The 19,648-nt window shown below is 40.3% G+C and overlaps 1 protein-coding gene across 2 annotated transcripts in view; it reads left to right on the top strand.

Moving 5' to 3' along the window:
- The first annotated feature begins 3,258 nt into the window (after positions 1-3,258).
- The window catches only part of adam22 (ADAM metallopeptidase domain 22), a 90,692-nt gene continuing 74,302 nt past the window's right edge, over positions 3,259-19,648 (top strand). For both annotated transcript variants that reach the window (XM_059340304.1, XM_059340302.1), the window contains exons 1-3: positions 3,259-3,514; positions 3,803-3,963; positions 8,348-8,424. In XM_059340304.1, the coding sequence (XP_059196287.1) occupies positions 3,418-3,514; positions 3,803-3,963; positions 8,348-8,424 (335 nt within the window). In that variant the 5' untranslated portion in view covers positions 3,259-3,417. The remainder of the gene's footprint in view (positions 3,515-3,802; positions 3,964-8,347; positions 8,425-19,648) is intronic.

The raw sequence follows: 19,648 nt of genomic DNA, 5'->3' as shown, positions 1-19,648 counted from the left end.
TTCTTCCTAAGTGCACTTTTCATGACATGCCTTCATGTGCTTTTTCTGATGCATTAGCTCAGCTTCTCCTTTTCCTCCTGCGTTTAGTGCATTAGCATAGTGCCCTTGTTCTCCCTCACTGCTCTCAAATGGATGCACTGGGTCAAATGGGAGTCTCTGTGCCACTGGCATTAAGAAAAAGCAAAAACATGTTCTGAGGTACAAGCTGAAAACACACAGCTGCAAATAAACTGGCAAAGGCAACAATGAATGCAGACATTATGGTCATTATGTCGCCTCTCCTACACATTATAACCTGCTGCTTCTGTGCTTTTATGATTATAGTGCACAAACTATTCCTGCCTCATGCACACATCCATTATCCTCTACCTCTTTTATCGTTTGCATGGTTACAGAGGTTGGGTGGAAACACACTAACTTGCATAGACAACCATTTTCACTTAAATGTACACACCTTCAGTACAAATGTTTTCTCTTTTATCCTTCCATGTCTTTAAACTGGTGGAAAAAAGCCACACAGACACAGGGAGAAGATACAACTAAGCTGTTAGTTTTTGTTTTTTAGTCTTAGTCTTTTAGTTCAGTTATATTGAATAAGGTGTTTTGAACCCAGAAAAAAATGGGAGAAGTGAGTGTTTATTGAAGGCAAGGTGTCTGTTTTCAATCCAGATAAACATTAACTGGCTTTTAAAATATTCATTGTCCCAAATTCTGTTGAACTCTTTCCCCAGAGCCACAGCCGCTCCTCCAGTAAACAATCCTAATGTGTGTGTGTGTGTGTGGAAAAAATCATTCTCATCAGCTCATTAACTCGGTGAGATGTGCTGCGTGTTTCTGGGGCAATCTCCACACCAGGTCGAAGCATCTGCAGGTTTAGGTCTAGTGTTACAGTCACCTAATGGAGGTTGGTGATGCTGCCTGGTGTCAACGGTTTTAAGATTTTTACGGAAGATACACATGTCAAAGACGTGCATAAAGAATCTCTGTGTGTAGATGAGAAACAGCTCAGGATTTTCTAAACGTTTGTGTTTGCTTTGCCAAAACTGGAAAATATGACTGGAATTTACAAGCTTGTGAGCTAGCTACTGTTGCAGCCTTTATATGGGAAAAACTATAAAACCTCCCCAAAAACAATATCACCACCATATTTGTCATTGTACATTGTACTTGGTCAGTGCAAATATCCTCCACTAAGTGCCAGTTATCAGGAAAGGTGAATTAATATAGAATATATATATATATATATATATATATATATATATATATATATATAACCCATTGAATCACAAAAAGGCTTGTTGTTATCTGAGTACAGTTGGATTACTTCAAAATCAAACATCAAAAATATTGCACTTAAAAAGTGGATGCAGCCACAAAAATGCAATCCTCTTAAAAGCAGTTATAAGGGACTTTCACTTGAGGAGTTCTGCGGCCCATGTGGGAGGAGCATCAGACTGCTGATTAATTAGGGTCTCTTGTCCTGTATTTACCCTTAAGGTCGTTAGGACTATAATTATACAATAATTCCGCTTCTTTCCCGTAGCTGACCGAAACTTTTGTTAACTCAGGAACCAGACGGACAACCGTGGACTACCCAACTATATGCTACATAATCAGTTTTACACACACACACACACACACACACACACACTATGCCTTGTCATCATGTCTAGTCGCATATCATAGGTCAATACAAAGTTAATCATCTTAACTACTCTAATCATTCTATAATTTGTGATTCTCCTAAAATCTCATGAGTTGGTGGGCCTACTTATCATTGTTATATGACTATTATTTGATCACTGTCATCATTACTCATCTATTCCTTACCCCTAATAGCTGGTTACACATAACTATGCGTCTAATCATTACACACACTATCTTAATAACTAAATCATAACATAATTATTTATAACATTACATTCTGTGAGCTTTATAATTCTAAGGAAGGCTTCACTTGCTTAACCTTGGCTTCACCGTTTGAACCTCTTGTTATGGGATCCCCACATGTTTCCCGAGGGCCTCAAACCACTTTCCTACTGCAGCAGGATCTGACAATCTGCCCCATTTAGTCCTGGTTCTCCTTTGCCTCCTTGTCTTCCAGCAGGCCCAGCACAAGGGCATGGGCCTCCATGGAGAACCTGCATGATTTCTTCAGGACCTGACCCTGTGGAACCATATGTCAGGTATTAGAATAACTATATAGAAAAAGCAAACATTCTCGCTTATGGTATTGTTTGTTTACTATAACGTGCAGGATGCTATTTCTTTTGTGTAAGTTTCTGTTGCCCATGTTTAAAGGCACATTGGGCTCAGACTTGTAAAGCAAGAGGAGCACTTTCTCAAAATGTTCATCTTCCATTTTCTATGTAAAAAAATAAAATAAAAACACCAAACTTCAAAAGTTTGTTAGTTATAAGATACGTTACCATTAACAAAACTGGCAACCTGAAAGGTTAACTTACTTTGTCATACAGTAGAACATATTCAGCATGTAGTATTGTTCAGATAATTTTCCTTGCTGGTATAAACGTGTACTGCATTGCTCCTTTTGTTTACGTTTTTGTAGCAAAGTCTACAGGGAGGAGTTGCTTTTGTAACACAAAAGGAGCACTTGCTCAAAATGTTTATCTGTCAAGCAGTTCCTAGCATGAAAAAATGTAAAAATAATTAAATGAATATATTGCCATATTTTAAAGATATAATTAGAAAAGTTCATCAATGTAACTACAGTCTTTCTATATATGTTTAGAAAATGTAATCCGGTCTGATTTTGTAACCTGATTACATAATCCTGAATACATGTAATCCGTTACTAGGAGGCAACCATGGTACCACACACACACACACACACACACACAGGAATGCATTGATTTTCTCGTCATTGACTCGACAGATGATGGAGTGACTCATGTTGTTAACAACAGGCAGATTTTGGCAGGAATGGCGCTCCTGCAGCAGTGGAACATGGAGGAAGGTGGAGGAGGTGGAGGAGGTGCTGTTATCGTCCCAGTCGGTCCATTCGGTTGAAGGCCGGGCCCTCAGCTTTCCTCCATCCTGTCTCCACTGCTCGCTCATATTTATGCATTAGGCGTTTCTGCAGTGAGCCGCTGGATATTGATGTGTTTTAAGGAGGTGTCCCCAGTTCTCTCCTCCCCTACATCCCTCCCTCTCCCTCCCTCCCTCTCTCTCTCTCTCTCCTCGCCTCCTCCGTGCTGCTGATCCGCGGGGTCTCTGTGCGCTCAGACGCGCTCGGCGTTCAGACTCGTAAGGACCCCGATGGCCCCCAACCAGAGGGACTGCGCTACCCAGACGACCAGCCCCGTTTTCAAGCTCCCCTAGCGAAGGCAGGACCCCGAGAGCCTGCTCCTGGAATACCGCATTGTTTTATAATTTCCAACAACAGAGAGAAAGGTGATGATGCTGATGATGCGCCCGCGATGGTGGATTTCCCTTTTGTGCGTCTGTGGATTGATGCACGTCGGTCACCAGAGCAGCCCTAATGCCCAAAATGGTAACTGATGTTATTTAAGATATTATATTAATAATTGTAACGCAAAAAAAGGCGTGAGATCACCATTAATAGGCCTGTGTTTGTTTGTTTTTTGTATCATAGCTTCGGCTACTTCGTGGTCTCCATCTAAAATATGCATGTAGCCTGTAGCTGTTTCGTGTTATCAAAGGAAATAGGACCAATCGACATTTCAGATGGCGGTGTTTGTGATGAATCTCTGTGTCACTTGTGCTTTCCTGCACGGAGGGACGGGTTGCTGATGAAATCGTTGTTTTCCTCTCTGTGCAGGAGACGCCTTGTCGAGCTTGAAGGCTCTTCGTGATGCAGGCAGGTTTGTCGGGAAGGAGGACACGGTGCCTCTCCGCCTGCTCTACAGCAGGCTCAACCACAGCCAGATCACAGAGGATGAGCTCAGCACCAGGGTGAAAGCCAGCTCCGGCTCCACACAGGTACACTGTGTTTCCTCCAGTGTTGTCATGAGGAGAGGAGTGTCTGCATGGAGGCTGTGTGTGTGTGATTGTGTGTGCTGCTCTCTGTTTCCTGCGTGTTTATGTTTGTATTGATTCATCTCCTCCTCTGCCCTTGTCCTCAGAGGGGAAATTAATAATTAGTTAATTACAAGCAAAACACAAGAAGCTTGAAACATTTAGGCGGAAACAGGCCGCACTAATTAGACTGTCTGCAGGTGCTATATGGGTCAGCTTTGCCACATGCAAAAAAACAGACCACAGCCTTTAAACGGGTAGAAAATATCCAGTTTAGTGATTGGTCCTCTATTGTTACTCTGCACAATTACTGTAGGAAACAAGCTATAGTCATCTGGCCAACAGGGATGATTACTAATTTAGTGATAAGTTGCATCTTGTGTGTCCAGCTGGGTTGCTGTCCCAGCAGCTGCTTCACCTATAATACCAGCTCATGTCCCATTAGGCAGCATGTATCACTTTAGTCCTAAATGAAAGTCAGCAGAGGTTTACTGTTCTCTGAGGGGACGATATTATCAGAACATTTTGTATGATGTAAGTTATATGGCAGCCAATATGTATCAATAAATTTCAGCAGAGAAATACAGAAGTTACACTATTTAAAGATAGTCGGTCCACCGGAGGGCGCTGATGTTGAAGTTTATTTAAGTGTTAAAAGTCTCACTTTGGCCAGGCCATTCTCATCCACTGTTCTTAGGTATAATCTATGAAAATTAATACACTAACATTTGTAGAAAAACCACATAATTGTGTGACAGAAGGCAATGTTTGCTATTGTTAGGCTTCAACTTCTATTTGACATAGTCATTTTGATTTTAAAGCAGGATGTTAAGCAATGCCGTACAACGGATATAGCGATGAAACATCATGATGAACATCTACAGGAGCATCTTAACTGCGTCCAGTAGTTACATACGGATGTAGTTATTTTAACCCCAACCCTGTTCTTTTTTCTGAACCTTAACCAAGTAGTTTTGTTTGCCTAAAATTTACCAATAGGTTTTGTCTCCTAACAAATACAACATGTTTAAAACAGCGACTGTTTTTAGAGTGTTAAATAGACCAGTCACATTTTGTGGGATAACATATAATATGAACCACTGTGTGTACGTAAAATATCAGACAAACTGTTGAGAATACAACACTTTGGTACAACCCTGATTCGGTGTCTAAAACGTAAACAAAACAGAATGGGATAATTTGCTAATCCTTGGTGACATTTATTTAAGTGAAAACTGTTCAAAGACAATATGTTTTATGTTCAAACTGATAAACTTTGGTTTATGCAAATATACACAGTTCTTTAATAACTGAATTTGAGGATTCCTTATCAAAAATGTTGTTTAATGCAATGGGATTCATGTTAATGAACTTGGCTCGTGTGTAATTATTGGATTCTTTTAGAAATCAGATATGAAATTTAAAAAATACTTTTGCATTTGCCTAAAAAAAATCCAGTATTTTTTTGGCTTTACTAACCCAAAATCTAATTATTTACTGTAATAATCTGCAGGAAATATGTTGTTGGATAATTAATTCATTTAATTGTCAATATGCATGTTTTTATAGGTTAATAGTTATCTAATATTATTTTGGAACACACAAAGCACTGTAGGCTTTTAAGTAAAGTCTGCTTTTTATGGGTTGAACTTTGTTTTGTAGTAAGTTTGGATACAATCACCCTCTGAATCCATCACTTGATAAAATGATGCATAAAGCTGTCTCTGATTATCGAAAGCCTACCAGAACTGTTTGTCCGGTGATAACCGATACAGTGCAGCAAAATTCATAATCACTATAAGTGTGTTCACTGATTCAGTTCAGTGAAGCAGTGTGTCTGCTGGGTTCATTTCAAGAGATGAGTCAATTAGCATTGTGAAACCCTGTCATGCGTTTTTAATTTGTGCGGCTTAGGTTTGTGTAGGCTAGCCTGTTCAGGGCTCAGAGAGCAGAGAGGGCTACAGATGGGTGCTGCAGGGAGGTGTTAACCCTTTGTCTCTCTCACACCTCAGACAGAGCTGCAGCCCGATGGGTAAACAAGCTAATAGGAACCATCTGCCATCAGATATCATTTTAATATTTTCCTTTTGAAGCTGATACTAACCTTCATCACAGGTTTGTCGTGCCACAAACTCTGTCTGTGAACTGGAGTTTAAAGCCAGAAGACTTATTCCTGCAGAGCAAAGAAGCTTTTTTTTTTTACTCTATAGATTTCTCAAGTCAGATCATATCACATCATGGCTAAAATCATATTTTTACGAGTCAATTACCCTCTGTGAAAAAAAGCGAGTAATTCATGAATTTACAGCTCAGGAGAGGTGTTTGTTTAACTCTGAAAAATGTGTTGTGTCAGCTAACGCTTGTAAAAAAATAACAAGCAATAACAGCCTCAAAGTTCTTATCACGGTTTGTACTTTATACTTTCAAAGTGAGGGATATGTCTAAATTAAAAAATACTCCTTAAAAAGTGCTTAATTTTTTAACATTATCAGGTGTTTCATCTATACAATCACCCACGTAAATCAATTTTTTTTAAATATTTGAAATAAAAGTCCCCTCAGTACATTTGTTTGTTGTCTCCCGGCGTCTCGCACCAGACAAGCTAAGCTAGCTAATAGCTAGATACGTTTTTTTTTAACGCTTACCTGGAAAGTAGCAAGCATTAAATAATCATAACAATACAAACAATAAAAGGTAATAGAAACAGCTGGTAAACTAAAGTGTCAGTGTAAATAAAATCGGTAAACCTGATGTTTTTCATGCTTTAAAGTGCTTGAATTTTACTCTTAAAAAGCTGTACGAACCCTGTCTTATTAAGCTATAAAATCTTCATGGCAAGTGGGGAATAGATCCAAGGTAGGAGGAGGAGGAGACAGCCAGGTGCATCTTTGATTAGATTTTTGATGTTCTGAGTCTCCTATTCTCCAGAGAGATGAATCTGGTCTGCAATCAGCCGTGATGTCACTTGCACAAAGTTTGATCAGTTATTTGGCTGTTTTTAGATCAACAGCCTAAAAACAAATCTGTCAAATAGTTCTGTAAATGTGTGACACAGGAAGTTATTTATAGACTTCTGTTGCATTGCCTATTTTCAGTCTTACACACAAACAGCCTCACCGCTGAATGAGCAGTGGGGAGTTCAGCAAAGTGCTCGTGTTGTTTTGGTGGAAAAACAAACGCTCCGAGTGGAATCAGTGCGTGTTGGTTTGCATGTTCGCCTTCCTGCCTCTCTGTCTGTGCACAGTGCATTGATAGCACTTACAGTCATACTTCCACAGTCATGAGTGGAAAGTCCGGCCTGCTATAATTCAGAAATCAATGTAAGAAGAGCCAGTGCTGGCCTCAGAATATTAGCCTGGCCTGATGTGCTTTCATTAAACACAATTACTGGTACCTCCTCCCATCATGGATCCAATCTGCCAGATAAGATTTCAACACAAGTGTGCCATGGAAAGGGATTGCCCTTTGTACGTGCTCACACACACACACACACACACACACACACACACACCCTCTTGTACCCGCTCATATATGCATTGACCACGCACGGACACACGCCTACAAACAAAAGAGTCTGTGGTCATTGGGGACCTCACGGGCTAAGGTCATCCATGGGTGAGCACTGGGGCACCTCCTCAAATGGAAACAAAAAAAAAAACACACACCCCTCCTCCCCTCGTTGTCATGCAGTGTCCGGTGTGTAATAACGGTAGCCCGCAGGCCGAGCCTGGGGGATGGTGGGCTGTGTTTTAGCTCAGCTCTGGGACTCCCTTGGACCTGCACAGGAATTACTGTGGGGAGTCCTGATTGACCAGAGGATGTGCAATGAAGCCATATGTGCCCAGAACTGGGAATGAATCAGACCCTCCTCCAGCAAAATCAATCATACACAGCACATGTCGTCAGAGTAGAAAGAGCATTTCTGTGTCTGTGTATATAAATCACTGCTGCCAGAGAAAAATATGGTTCAATATGGTTTTAGGAATTTTAATGAATCCTTGGCATTGTGAAACAGTTACAAAACCAGTCTGGTAAACATAGAAATGAGCGGTCATCGAGGTAAAATAATAGCCTATGTGCATGAGCGTGTTTGTGTGTGAGTGGGTATTACATAAACTAAATCGTAGCATTGAAGAGTTGACTGAGATCCTTTGCAGAAAGAAAGACCTTGTTATCTTAATGTAAGCAGTCTTATTCTTAGTGCTGATTAGTGCTGAAAAAGACAATGCAGCCATCCGTCAATGTAGATGAGAATTGATCCTTGCATATGATATTGAATTGATCCATGAATATGATAATGGCTGCCTTTAGTAATACTAAATAACATGTCTTCTCTACTTTTTCTTAGGTGAACCATGTTGCCCAAGCAAGCTTTCAAGTTGACGCCTTTGGCATGAAATTCATTTTGGATGTGGAACTGAACCAGTGAGTATTATTTAACTAAATCTGCTGTCTGTGTATCTGTTGGGCTTGCTAACTAGCTGTCTGTCTGAATCATGGACTGTATATAAAGATGGTCGGCTTGACAGTTCCCCAAAAGTGAAGCCAAAACATTTTGATTGCCCCCTGGTGGCTGGCTGCAGTATAGCTCATAAATCCGGCCACCTACATGTTAGCGAATGGCACATTAGCCACTAAACTGAACTAAAAACCCAAACTCACTTTGTCATAAGTTTAAGTTTCAATTAGCTATTTGATTCCATAAAACAGAGGTGTGTCATCACGATTGACGGTTCACATTGTGGTCTGATTGGGTCGGGGAAGCATTTTGGGTGGAAACTTGATACCACAGCTCACGACCACGCAGAGCTGCCGAATGACCTCACTAGTCCAAGATGACAGCGCCCGTATCTGAAATATTCTGGCTTCACTTTGTACAGTGGGAGGAAGTGGAGACAGCTCGTCCTTTCTTTATCTATTTATCTATGGTTTGGATATCTGTCTGTCTGGCTAGCTACCCACCTAGCTGTCTGATTAGCGATCCACGTCTCTTTTCTGTGGGATGATGTCTTCATTGCAGATGTATTAGTTTTATTTGGCCATTACTTATTATTGTTCAATGCTGTGGCTTGGCTGATAATCACAGCATATGTTTTGGAAATGAAGGTTGATTAATTTCTATTCCCTAAATGTTCATGGAAAGATATAAACATTCCCATGCTTGTTGAAATGATCCCATCAGGAGTCATTCTTCATTCTCTCAGACCTGAACACTTGTTCTTGTTTAGTGTAAATCCCGAGCACAAATTGTGCATTAATCGAGTGCTGACTCCAGTATTTTTTTACTGAAGTTGTTCATTGTGCTTCTGCTGGACATAGGTCATATTTTCCTGCTCCCTTAGTGCTGTTTATTGCCTGTATTTTTGGGAATGCGGACATAAATTTCTAATGCTGGTGCACTGAAGTGGGCCATTGTATCATTGAATGTACATGGACCTGTGTGTATATGTGTGCGCATGTGTTTGCAGCAGGTCATTTATTGTGTGTGTGTATGATTTAGAGGTTCCATCATAAAAGGAAGTGATTTACGGTAAGGGCTGGAGCACTGCCCTGTCAGACACTGATATTGATCACAGCACTGCTGATGGAAAGCGAGCAACTCTCCCTCTTCATTTTCTTTTCCCCTCTTAGTCTTGTCTCTCACTCTCTTTTTGCCTCCACCTCATACACTTTATAAAAATTGGCATCCCTCTCTCCAAACCTCTCCGTGTTTGTTTTTGTTTCTGTTTACCTCGGTCCCTCTTTGAGACCACGGATTGTTTGTCTCATTTAGTCCCCAAACAGAAAGCCTGTGAGCACACATACAGTGATGCTGCCTGCTCATCACAGCAGAAGTCACTCCCCTACTGAGTAAAACGTTACATCACAGGAATTCCCACGTTTAGAGGATATGTTTCTGTGAAGCCTGCAGCTCACTGCGTGACGCATCGACCAGTCATGGATATAAATGTGTCGTACACACACACAGACACACACACACACAGACACACACACACACACACACACACACACACACACACACACACACACATGCATACATGTATGCAAGAGCTGTCACTCATGCACTTTAATCAGCACTTGGTTAGATGCCGAGTCATTATTCATGCGTGTGACATTGTGTGCTTACGGCGTCCTTTTCCATAATTTTTTAACTGGATGTGGTGCAGAAAGTCCCATCAGAATGTCAACTGAAAGGAAACACTTAAATGAAATCCTGTTTTTAGCTTTCCGGAGAGTGAAGTAGCCCCGAAACAGACAGCTCTGGGCAACAGTTTGATGTGTGGTTCTGAATAAAAATGAGAGACTGAGACCAGTGCAGTGGAGCATTGTATTTTGACATTCATCTGTTTTCTCTAAAAATCTTTTTTCTGTTGTATAGGGCTGAAACGACAAGCCAATAGTTCCAACTTCTCATGTTTGAGGATTTGCTGCTTTTCTTACCCCTTTTTATTTAATCATGAACTGCATAGTTTAGTTTAGGAGCCAGGTATATTGTTGTTATAAACAGATGTTAATTAGGGCCTCGGGGCAATCGCACCGAGCACTGGTCCCATACAGCAATAGCTGTAGGGACCAGTGCTGCACTACTGTTATACTGTGGATTTCTTCTTATTCCTCTTCCGGACGCAATTTCGTCCCGCTACTAGTACTACAATTTGAAGAGTTGCAGGACAAATTATATATCAAAACGTGCGGTTTGATCAGGATGGGTGTGCTATTACTTTTCTCTACAGAATACGAATTTTTCGCGACATAAGTCGCGAAAAACTGCCCAAAATTTTGCATTGAAATGGATGGGACGGCCGACAAAAAATTAGCGAAAAAGAACAATAATTGGAGATTTTTAAACGTCTACTTCTCCGGCATAATTTCACCCAGAGCCTCCATTTAAACTTTAAACAGTAGACACAAGTCTTGTGTATCGGTGTATTAATCCACGTTTCGATAGGTCATATAGTTTTTTATCAATCCCTGTTCAATGACCATGATCATTTTTGGAGAAATTCTGAGATTATAATGGATGTGTATTGCACGGAATGTTCGTGTCACAGTGTGTGACATCATCGCCAGAGTGTAGAGGAAGAGAAAAAATTGTCAAAAAATACATTTGAAAACTGCGCTCCAGGCCACAAATTCCACTCTACAGAAATAATTTATACATAGAAATGTAGGAAAATTTGTCTTCTCACTCACAATCCTGTGGTAAAGTTGTCAGAGTTATAGTTTGGGCGTACGACGCAAAGATGCGCCACCAAAACCACCAACAGCCTCATTGGCTCCCATATTAAAAATGCAGGGAGATTTCTAAAAGAAGGGAGATGTAACAGTTTTTTTTAGATCGCTCTAACAAAGCTATTTTTTCATTTTTCTTAAAAAAAAACATATGTAGACGTTCAGGAAGAACTCGGGACGCTCAAAGTGAAGTCGGATCAATGATAGGTATTATGGTTTTGCCAAAAATGCTTTCTGTTCAAGGCCAAAAATTCCAGTCCACCTCTGGCTGCTGTCACTCTTTCATTAACAGGTGCCAGTTAATTCTGTTGATTGCTTTGATCTGATTGACTTTGATCTTTGATGTGATTACACGGAGTATGAATTATACGGTTGATACAATTAATTATTCTGCAACTAACGAACAGCCTTAAGATTTACAGCACACAGCAAATGGGAGCGTATATAGTTACATCAAACCAAGTGCGTCAGCAAGGTCGCTCCTGGGTAATAAACTGAGCTCCTACATGGACTGTAAGTTGGAAAAAAATAGCAATTTGATGACACCCCTTGAGCTTGAAGAAACTGTGATGTTAAGTATTGAAATGGTTAGTTGATTAATTGAGTCAATTGAAAGAAAGTTAATCTGCTACTTTTTTGCTAATCACATAATCAAACTATAAGGCCAAAGATTTGATGGTTCCAGATTCTGAAATGTGAGTATTTGCAGGTTTTCACTGTTCATGTCGTTCCAAATTTGAGTTTTGGATCGACTCTGAGAAATTCAAAAATTCAAAAGAAAGACTAGTCAGTAATGAGAATAATCATTAGTTGGAGCCCTGTGTGTATGTTGATTGGGACTGGGAATTGGGAATGTTTTGATTTTTCGTTTGTAGTTCTCAGGGGGCAGATCTCCAGTTTCTCTCCGTGTCTGAAGAGTACACCCCAAATACCTCTTCCTGCTGCTGCTCGCTCATCATCATCATCATCCTCCACTGTGAACTGATCCCCCGCTTGACAGCCACACTGATTTTGTTTACAGATAGCTTTCATCCCAGACAGATTAAACCCAGTTGATGTGTGTGTGGGTGCAGGAGTGGGAGGTATTTTAGCTGAATGGGCCAACATTTGTGTTTTTTTGGCTTCCAGTAATAAAACCTAGTTCTCTCAGTTTGATCAATGACTGACTCTGCCGCTGTGCATTTTTGTGTGTTTAATTGTTGCCATGAGCAAATAAGAAAGGTGTGTTTTGTGTCTCGAGTGCCACAGTTCGTATTATCATTGTTGTCCTCTGTGAGCAGCCTTCTCAGAGTCTTTGCCTCGAGTCAATGTTTGGCCATAGGCTGTAAATAATAGGAGTGTAGGCGTTTTGTTATAAAATCATATGTCTTATGAAGTCGAAGCACATGTGCTTTTTGGACATGTTAATTGTTATAGATTTGTGACCTAGCATTTAAAATCCCTGACTTTTGGCATTTGGGCATTTTCATAACCTCTTCAGTGTTATGAAATAATCGGATAAACTCTAACAGCTAGAGTTACCCAACCAACTTGATTAGCCAAGTGAACACATAATTCCTTAAAGTGTTTTTTTTTTTAGTACAATCAATTCAATCATTACAAAATGAATATCATGCTGTATTGAAGTCGACTTAAAATTAGCAATTGAAACCATAAACTCATTATGAGAATGCCTACTGACTACCAAACAAAATGAGAAGTAGGTGTATTTTCTCATAGACTTCTATACAACCAGATTTCTTTTTGCAGCCAGTGGAGTCGCCCCCTGCTGGCCATTAGAAATAATGCAGATTTAAGCCCCTTTCCAAATTGGCTTCACTTTTTCCGGCCTGGATCTTGCCACTTGGTTGTTTTATGTACATTTCTGGTCTATTGCTCTTTATTTCAGATGCAAACATTTTACAAATGTATACTTTTAAAGATTGAAGTGGAAGGACTACCAGGTCTGTAGTCACTGAGCTAAGAGACACTGAATGAGACTAGTAGTGGTACTGAGTGTCTGGTTTTAAATGTCTTGCAGCCTCCTGATGAATTTAATCTTTTTATTGGTATTGGGCTTGATGATTGTGTGCTCCCTAGGGACAATTTAGCATTGTATTGTTCTTCTGTTGTGTCATGTTTTGATTAACTACAACTCATATTTTACCTCTGTAACCTGGGCATCTCCAGTTTCCTCCACCCAGGGACTAGAGATGAAGTGAGCTATATCTGGTTTAATACATGTATTGTGCATTGTCCCAGCTTAACAACAACAACAACAACAACAAAAAATAGCATGTTATTTTGCTAGATATTAGCAGCCTCACAGATGCTAGCTTGGCTGAAGACCATGACAACATCTGCCTTTTTATATATTTTTTTACTTATTAATGGCAGAATTTAAAATTGTCATGCTAACAAACATTTCATTTTAGTGCCCACATATGGGTTTATATTAAATCTTAAGATATTACTATAAAAAATGTTTTTCTACTTTGAGACCCTCCATCAATCAACTGCACCTTATTATCCTGTTCAGGGTCCAGCAGGCTGCTTATCCCAGCATGCACTACACAAAAGGCAGGGGAACCCCTTCAGAGGTTGCCATCCTATCACAGAACTTACAAATAGACATTTTGTTTGGATAAGAAATTGCTCAAAATGAGTGTCCCCTATGTTAAGTATATTAATGAGTTGTCATAAGCTCTTTCAGGAGCAAAATGTCCTATTGACACGCGTCACCCATCTGACAGTCTACAGAGAGGAAGTCAGGAGGGGGTTGGTGGGTCAGGGGGTCTTTATTCCCCCTCCGTCTTTGTCTTCCTCTTACTCCTCAATCTCAGCGGCTGGCTTCAATTTACCATTCATGACTGAGCTGAAAATGTGCACAAGGTGGGGGGTTGCTTCTTTTTTTAATCATCCTCAACACCAACACACACACCTACACACACACACACACACACACACGTCTCCACCCTTGATTGCCCCCACCCTCCACACCCACTCTCCATTCAGCCATGCCCCTACTACCCCTTTACCCCGCCCCTCCCACCTGCTCTCGCTGAATAATAGATGGTGCTTTAAGATTAAAGACGAGTGTGCACATACTCATGTCAGTGTGTGTGTGTGTGTGTGTGTGTGTGTAGAGGTGTGTAATGGTTTCCGGCTTGTCCATCGTGAGTTGAACGGAGACATTCAGACGATGTTCGTGCACAGTGTGACATATAACTGCCTTACCACAAAAATACATATACAGTACACTCAGCATGCACTTACACACTTTAATGCACTTTAATGCAGAAGTCAGCACTAATTGTAGGTTCGTGAGATACAATACCACAATTATTGTAAGAACATATTCTTCATATTGATATAGTATACAATATGGGTAGAGATTGACAGGAAATTAATTTGCCACAATTTTGGTAGCCAAAAAAAGTGAAACATTTCGTGCTGAATTTTGACTGGCTCTGCGTCACTGCAGTATGCAGCATGATGCAAAGGATGTGACACAAAACAAGGCATTTCCTGTCATCTGGTCAGACTTTTGGTGAGCGGTGGAGCTCAGGGCGCTGGCTACATGGAGGGACAACGGGCTCCTTTTCATTTGCATGTACTGCAGTGAAAAGGAGCTGGTTGAAAAGATTAGATTAGATCAGATTATGCCTTATTGATCCCTCAACGGGGAAATTCACTTGTCATCAGCAAAGTTTAACTTTCTCATTGTTAAGTTGTTTGATTAATAAAAAAATAAAATAAAAAAAGCCTAGCCAAACTTGTCAATGTAAAGAATGTGTTTCTTTTGTTTTCAATGATAGTAAACTAAAAATCGTTGGGTTTTGGACAATCGTTCAGACAAAATCGCATTTTAAACAATTTTGTCATATTTTATAAACCAAATGATTAATCCAGTTAATTGAAAGAATGTATTGCTCATAATTTTGTCATCAAAAAGATTATTTTCAACCCTTCTTCTTCTTTGTAGTATAGCAAATGTATGAAGGTATCATCATAAAATAATAATCAAACTTATTATTAATTAATTACCAAATTAAATGACTTGCTTGTTTTGCAACAGTATTACATGATATAACCACATCGTGATGATAAAGTTCCACTGAGAGTTAATGAAAAGATAATATTGAATATTGCCCAGCCCTAAAACATCGTGTTGTGGAAACAAAACATTGATCAGACTAGTTCCCATCAGCTATTATTGATCTTCATCACATTCATTAGAAAAGCTATTATTCTTTCACACTGACATACTGCACAGCTTCTGATAACAAAAGATAGCAAGCCAGAAGGCAGTGAGTGGCTTGACTGTGCTGAAGTGAGTATAGTTCTGCATCTGTGTATGTGAGAGAAATGGCGAGGGTGTGAGCACAGCGGACACGTCTTTGTGATTTTGTGTTCATACTGTATGTAGGTTATGTACGTCTGACATGCTGTGTGAGTGCAGACAGAGAGAAGAACAGGTGGACAGGACCAACCGGGACAAGAGAGTTTCATAACCTCTTTAGTGTTATGAAATAATGGGCTGTGGCGGCATAAAGAGAAGAGGGTTTCTCCCACTCCTCCTGTACGATGTTGACACTGACAGACACTCGCTGTATTATTATTTCTACTACTGTGTCGTGTCAGCTTTCCCTGCATGCACACAAATACTTTATGCAAATGCTGAGGATCAATTGCAGGCAATGCTAAATGCATTATTCATCTCTGTAAAGGGAGGTGTGTGTGCACCAGTGGATGACAGTGTTAGTGGGGAGGGAGCTGGAGGGGATAGAGTACTGATACAACCATGGGGTACCCCTTAACTGCCTATGTTAGGCAGGAAACTAACCAAACATCCCATGGTTCAGTGGTTTGATGAATGTGTGCATGTGTTGGTGCATCTGTGCATGGGCAGGAATGTGTGTGTAAAGAGGGTTGTTCCTATCATCGTCAATATGATGTGAAAAGCTGCTGCAGAGTCTTTGTGTGTGTCGTCTCGTTGGGCCTCAGGTGCAGAAGAGGCACGTAAAGTGTTGTCTTAATTAGAGATAACAAGAGCGTGTTGAAAGAAATGAGGCTCAGACAGGAAAGTGAAGGATCAATACTTAAGAGGAGGAAAACAAAGAGAATTGGGCAAACAAAGAAAGGCAAATTACTAATCTGTTTCTTTAATTTCACTTACTCTTGTATGTGATTTTAAATGTGTTTAATACGGTTCAAATCTCCTTTAAAGAGCACTAACTTGCACCTTTTTGCCATAATTATTTGCATCTTTCCTTACACCAAGCTTGATAACTGAGTTTGTCCTCGATGACACAGTTGCAGTGACCACACGTGTTACAAAGTGATACAAACCATGATAGTAACTAGTTTTAGTAGTTAATAGTTTGTATTAATTTCAGTTTTTATTATATATAAAGCTGCTGAATGCACATATTTCAACGTTTTTGGGAAGGATGTGCAGCTGATGGCCATGCAACGTCACAGATTTCAGCACAACTTTCATTTTAAAAACTACTTTTGAACCATAACGGAACGTCTTGATTTGACGTTCATATAACAACCATTAATCATCTCAATGTTTGCTGTATTATTACTTATTTATATTACACACTTTTCTATTATCAATGAACCATATCTTTCTAAGATCTTGCTCATTGTTTGTATCGATGATTCAACTGGGAGTGTTTCTTGCCCATACAAGCCTTCTAAGTGCTCTAAATGCCAGTTATCTAATAGTGTCTTTGTATGAAATGGGTTGGATTCTTGTTTCGGGAACCCTGAGTGGGAGGAGTTGCTGGTTCTAGTATTTTTTTTTATCCAACAATAATCTCTTGTTCACTTGCAGGACAAATAAATGCATCAGAATGCCGTTCAGCTGATGTTATCTCCATGTTGACTTCACAACTTTGCCTGACTTTGAGTGGACTTTGGCCATTTGATCCCGAAAATGTGTGTAGGCGTTCGGCTGTTGGAGCGTGAAGGGTGCTGATGCTGTAGTGTTATGGGTGTGTGTGTGTCTGTGCTGAGTGTGCGTGCATTTATGTGTGTGTCCCTTGTACGTACATGTGCATGCAGCCTTACATACCACATGTATGTGATTTAAGTCTCTCTCATGACCCATTCCAAGATAATTTATCATCCACCCGTGTCTCGCTCCCTGCATCTTGACATTGCTACAACCCAACTCCACTCTGCTCCTCCTTTTCCACTTCCATCTCTGTCTCTCCACCTCCGTTACCAGGTCTGTAATTTATTGCACAGAGGCGTGATCTGATTTAGTGCGGACTTAATGAGAAAAACACAGAGAGGGGAGTGTGTGTGTGTGTGTGTGAGAAAGAGAGAGAGAAAGAAAGAGGGAGTGAGAGAGAAAAGGGAAAGAGGGAGAGAAAGAAATGGTTAAGAGAAAGAAGAGGAAAGAGAGAGGGATGTGTGGACGTCCTTCATGCACCCTTGAGTCATGGTGGGTGGGTTGAGTAAGTGCAGGAGATAGGGAGAGATAGAGTGGAGAGTTTTGTGTGCGTGTGTGTGTGTGTGTGTGTGTGTGTGTGTGTGTGTGTGTTAGTTTGTGCATGCTCGAGGGAAGTAGGTACTTGAAAGGAGTACCCTAAAAAGAAAATAGTCCCAGCTTCCTCTCGTCCTCCTCTCCTCCTCTCTCCATCCCTATCTTCTACTTTCTTCTTCTCCTCCTGCCTCAGGCAAGGCTTCTCTCTCTGATCTGTGTGTCGTCTGATCACACACACACACATGCACACACTTTAGCACATAGCTTTAGCCATCACATTGGGAATTATGTTTGTGAGTGTGTCTGTGAGAGGAAGCAGTGTGCACAAACACTATATTACAGATTGTGTTTGCTAAGTGGCTCAGCTTCACATCCAGGACTCTGTATATACTTTATGTCCTGGTTATGTAGGGGTGTGTGTACGTGTGTGTGTGTGTGTGTGTGTGTGTGTGATTTGTGGTGTGTGTCAGGAAGGTGGATACAGATTAATTTTATGGAACGTTCATTTAAATAAACAGATAGCTGAATGGATGTTTGCAGTAACAGCGAGTAAATGTAGCTTTGTGTTTATTGAGGGTTTGTCAGTAAGGACACGTCACACTTTATTAGTTGGTGGCACCGCTACTGCAAAACAACCGCATCGATTTCCCTCTTACTCAAGTGAAAGTGGGGAACCAATCTAAATGCTGGTGGTGCCATTATTCTATAGCCATTACATTGTGCAATCAATATTTACATCATAAAGTTCAAGCAAAAAACAGAAGTCTATTCTACGAGACCACAAAACCCACAAACCCATATGTATATTGAAGAAGTTTTTTGGTCACTGCATAATTCCTCCTGTTCGTTAAGCTCATTAAGGGATCAGCCAAAGTTCAAATGAGGCTTCAGCAGTCAGAGATAGACAAATCAAGTGAGTAGCTTCCTTCTCTTAGTGTTACTATTCCTCCATCACAGCTCAACACAGAAAAATCAAAAAGATTTAGTAGTGCAGGACAAGGAGTGTGAATTTTGTCCCTTGTCACTTATATTGGGATTGTGTCATGATGGGATGTCTGCAGTGCCAGAAGGAACAGAAGGAAATCAGTTATGTATTGGGTTGGGTGATGTCTACTGACTTTGAATATGATGATGTCTATATTAAAAAGGTCAAGATGGACTGTGATATTGTTTTCTGGGGGTTCATTGTATGGGCTGCTCCTTCAAACATACACTACTTTTAACTGATTGAACTGGGATGATGCTTACATAGTTAACATTGATGTGAATGAATTCATATTCAGGCATCTTGGAATGGTTTTAGTAGGTGATGGTAACAAAAAAGTTGGGTTTGTTTCAAACAAATTCTCATTCCCTAAAATCCTAACTTCATTTTAGGAAACAGTGACAGCTCTAGTATCCAGCTTCAGTTGCACTTGCAAAATCAATCTGTGCAACATTGAATAATCAGAATTGAGAATTTTTTTTGCATGCAATATTTGCCATTAATGTTACTGCAAACCTGTGCCGGCGTTGGTGTGGATGGGAGAGAAGGGTTTTTTTTTTAATTATAGTGTTTTTAGTTTTATGGCGGTATCAGTCCAATAGCTGACACATTTCAATCAACCTTAAATCAACCTCATGGTGGTGTTAAAGGAAAGGTCAGGGGATCACCAAAGTCATTAGGATTCCTCATCTGGTAACAATAAATGTCTGTGAAAAATGACATGGCAATCCATCCAGTAATTGTTGAGATATTTCAGTCTGGATCAAAGTGATGGACATCACCATCCTTAAAATGTGAAGGTTTTGTGTTTTTTTGCAGCATATCTTGCGTCAAATTACCAGCCTCTCCTTTTATGCTCCATCATTCTTTCCCCACATCTTCTTATATTCCTTTATTTCCTCCCCCTCTGTCTCTCTGTCCCCTCCTCTCTCTTCTGTCGAGCCGTCTCG

The sequence above is a fragment of the Centropristis striata genome, chromosome 8, assembly GCF_030273125.1.
Source record: "Centropristis striata isolate RG_2023a ecotype Rhode Island chromosome 8, C.striata_1.0, whole genome shotgun sequence".
Taxonomy (NCBI): domain Eukaryota; kingdom Metazoa; phylum Chordata; class Actinopteri; order Perciformes; family Serranidae; genus Centropristis; species Centropristis striata.
The sequence above is the reverse complement of the archived record's forward strand: the minus strand, read 5'-3'. Positions and strand labels throughout refer to the sequence as shown.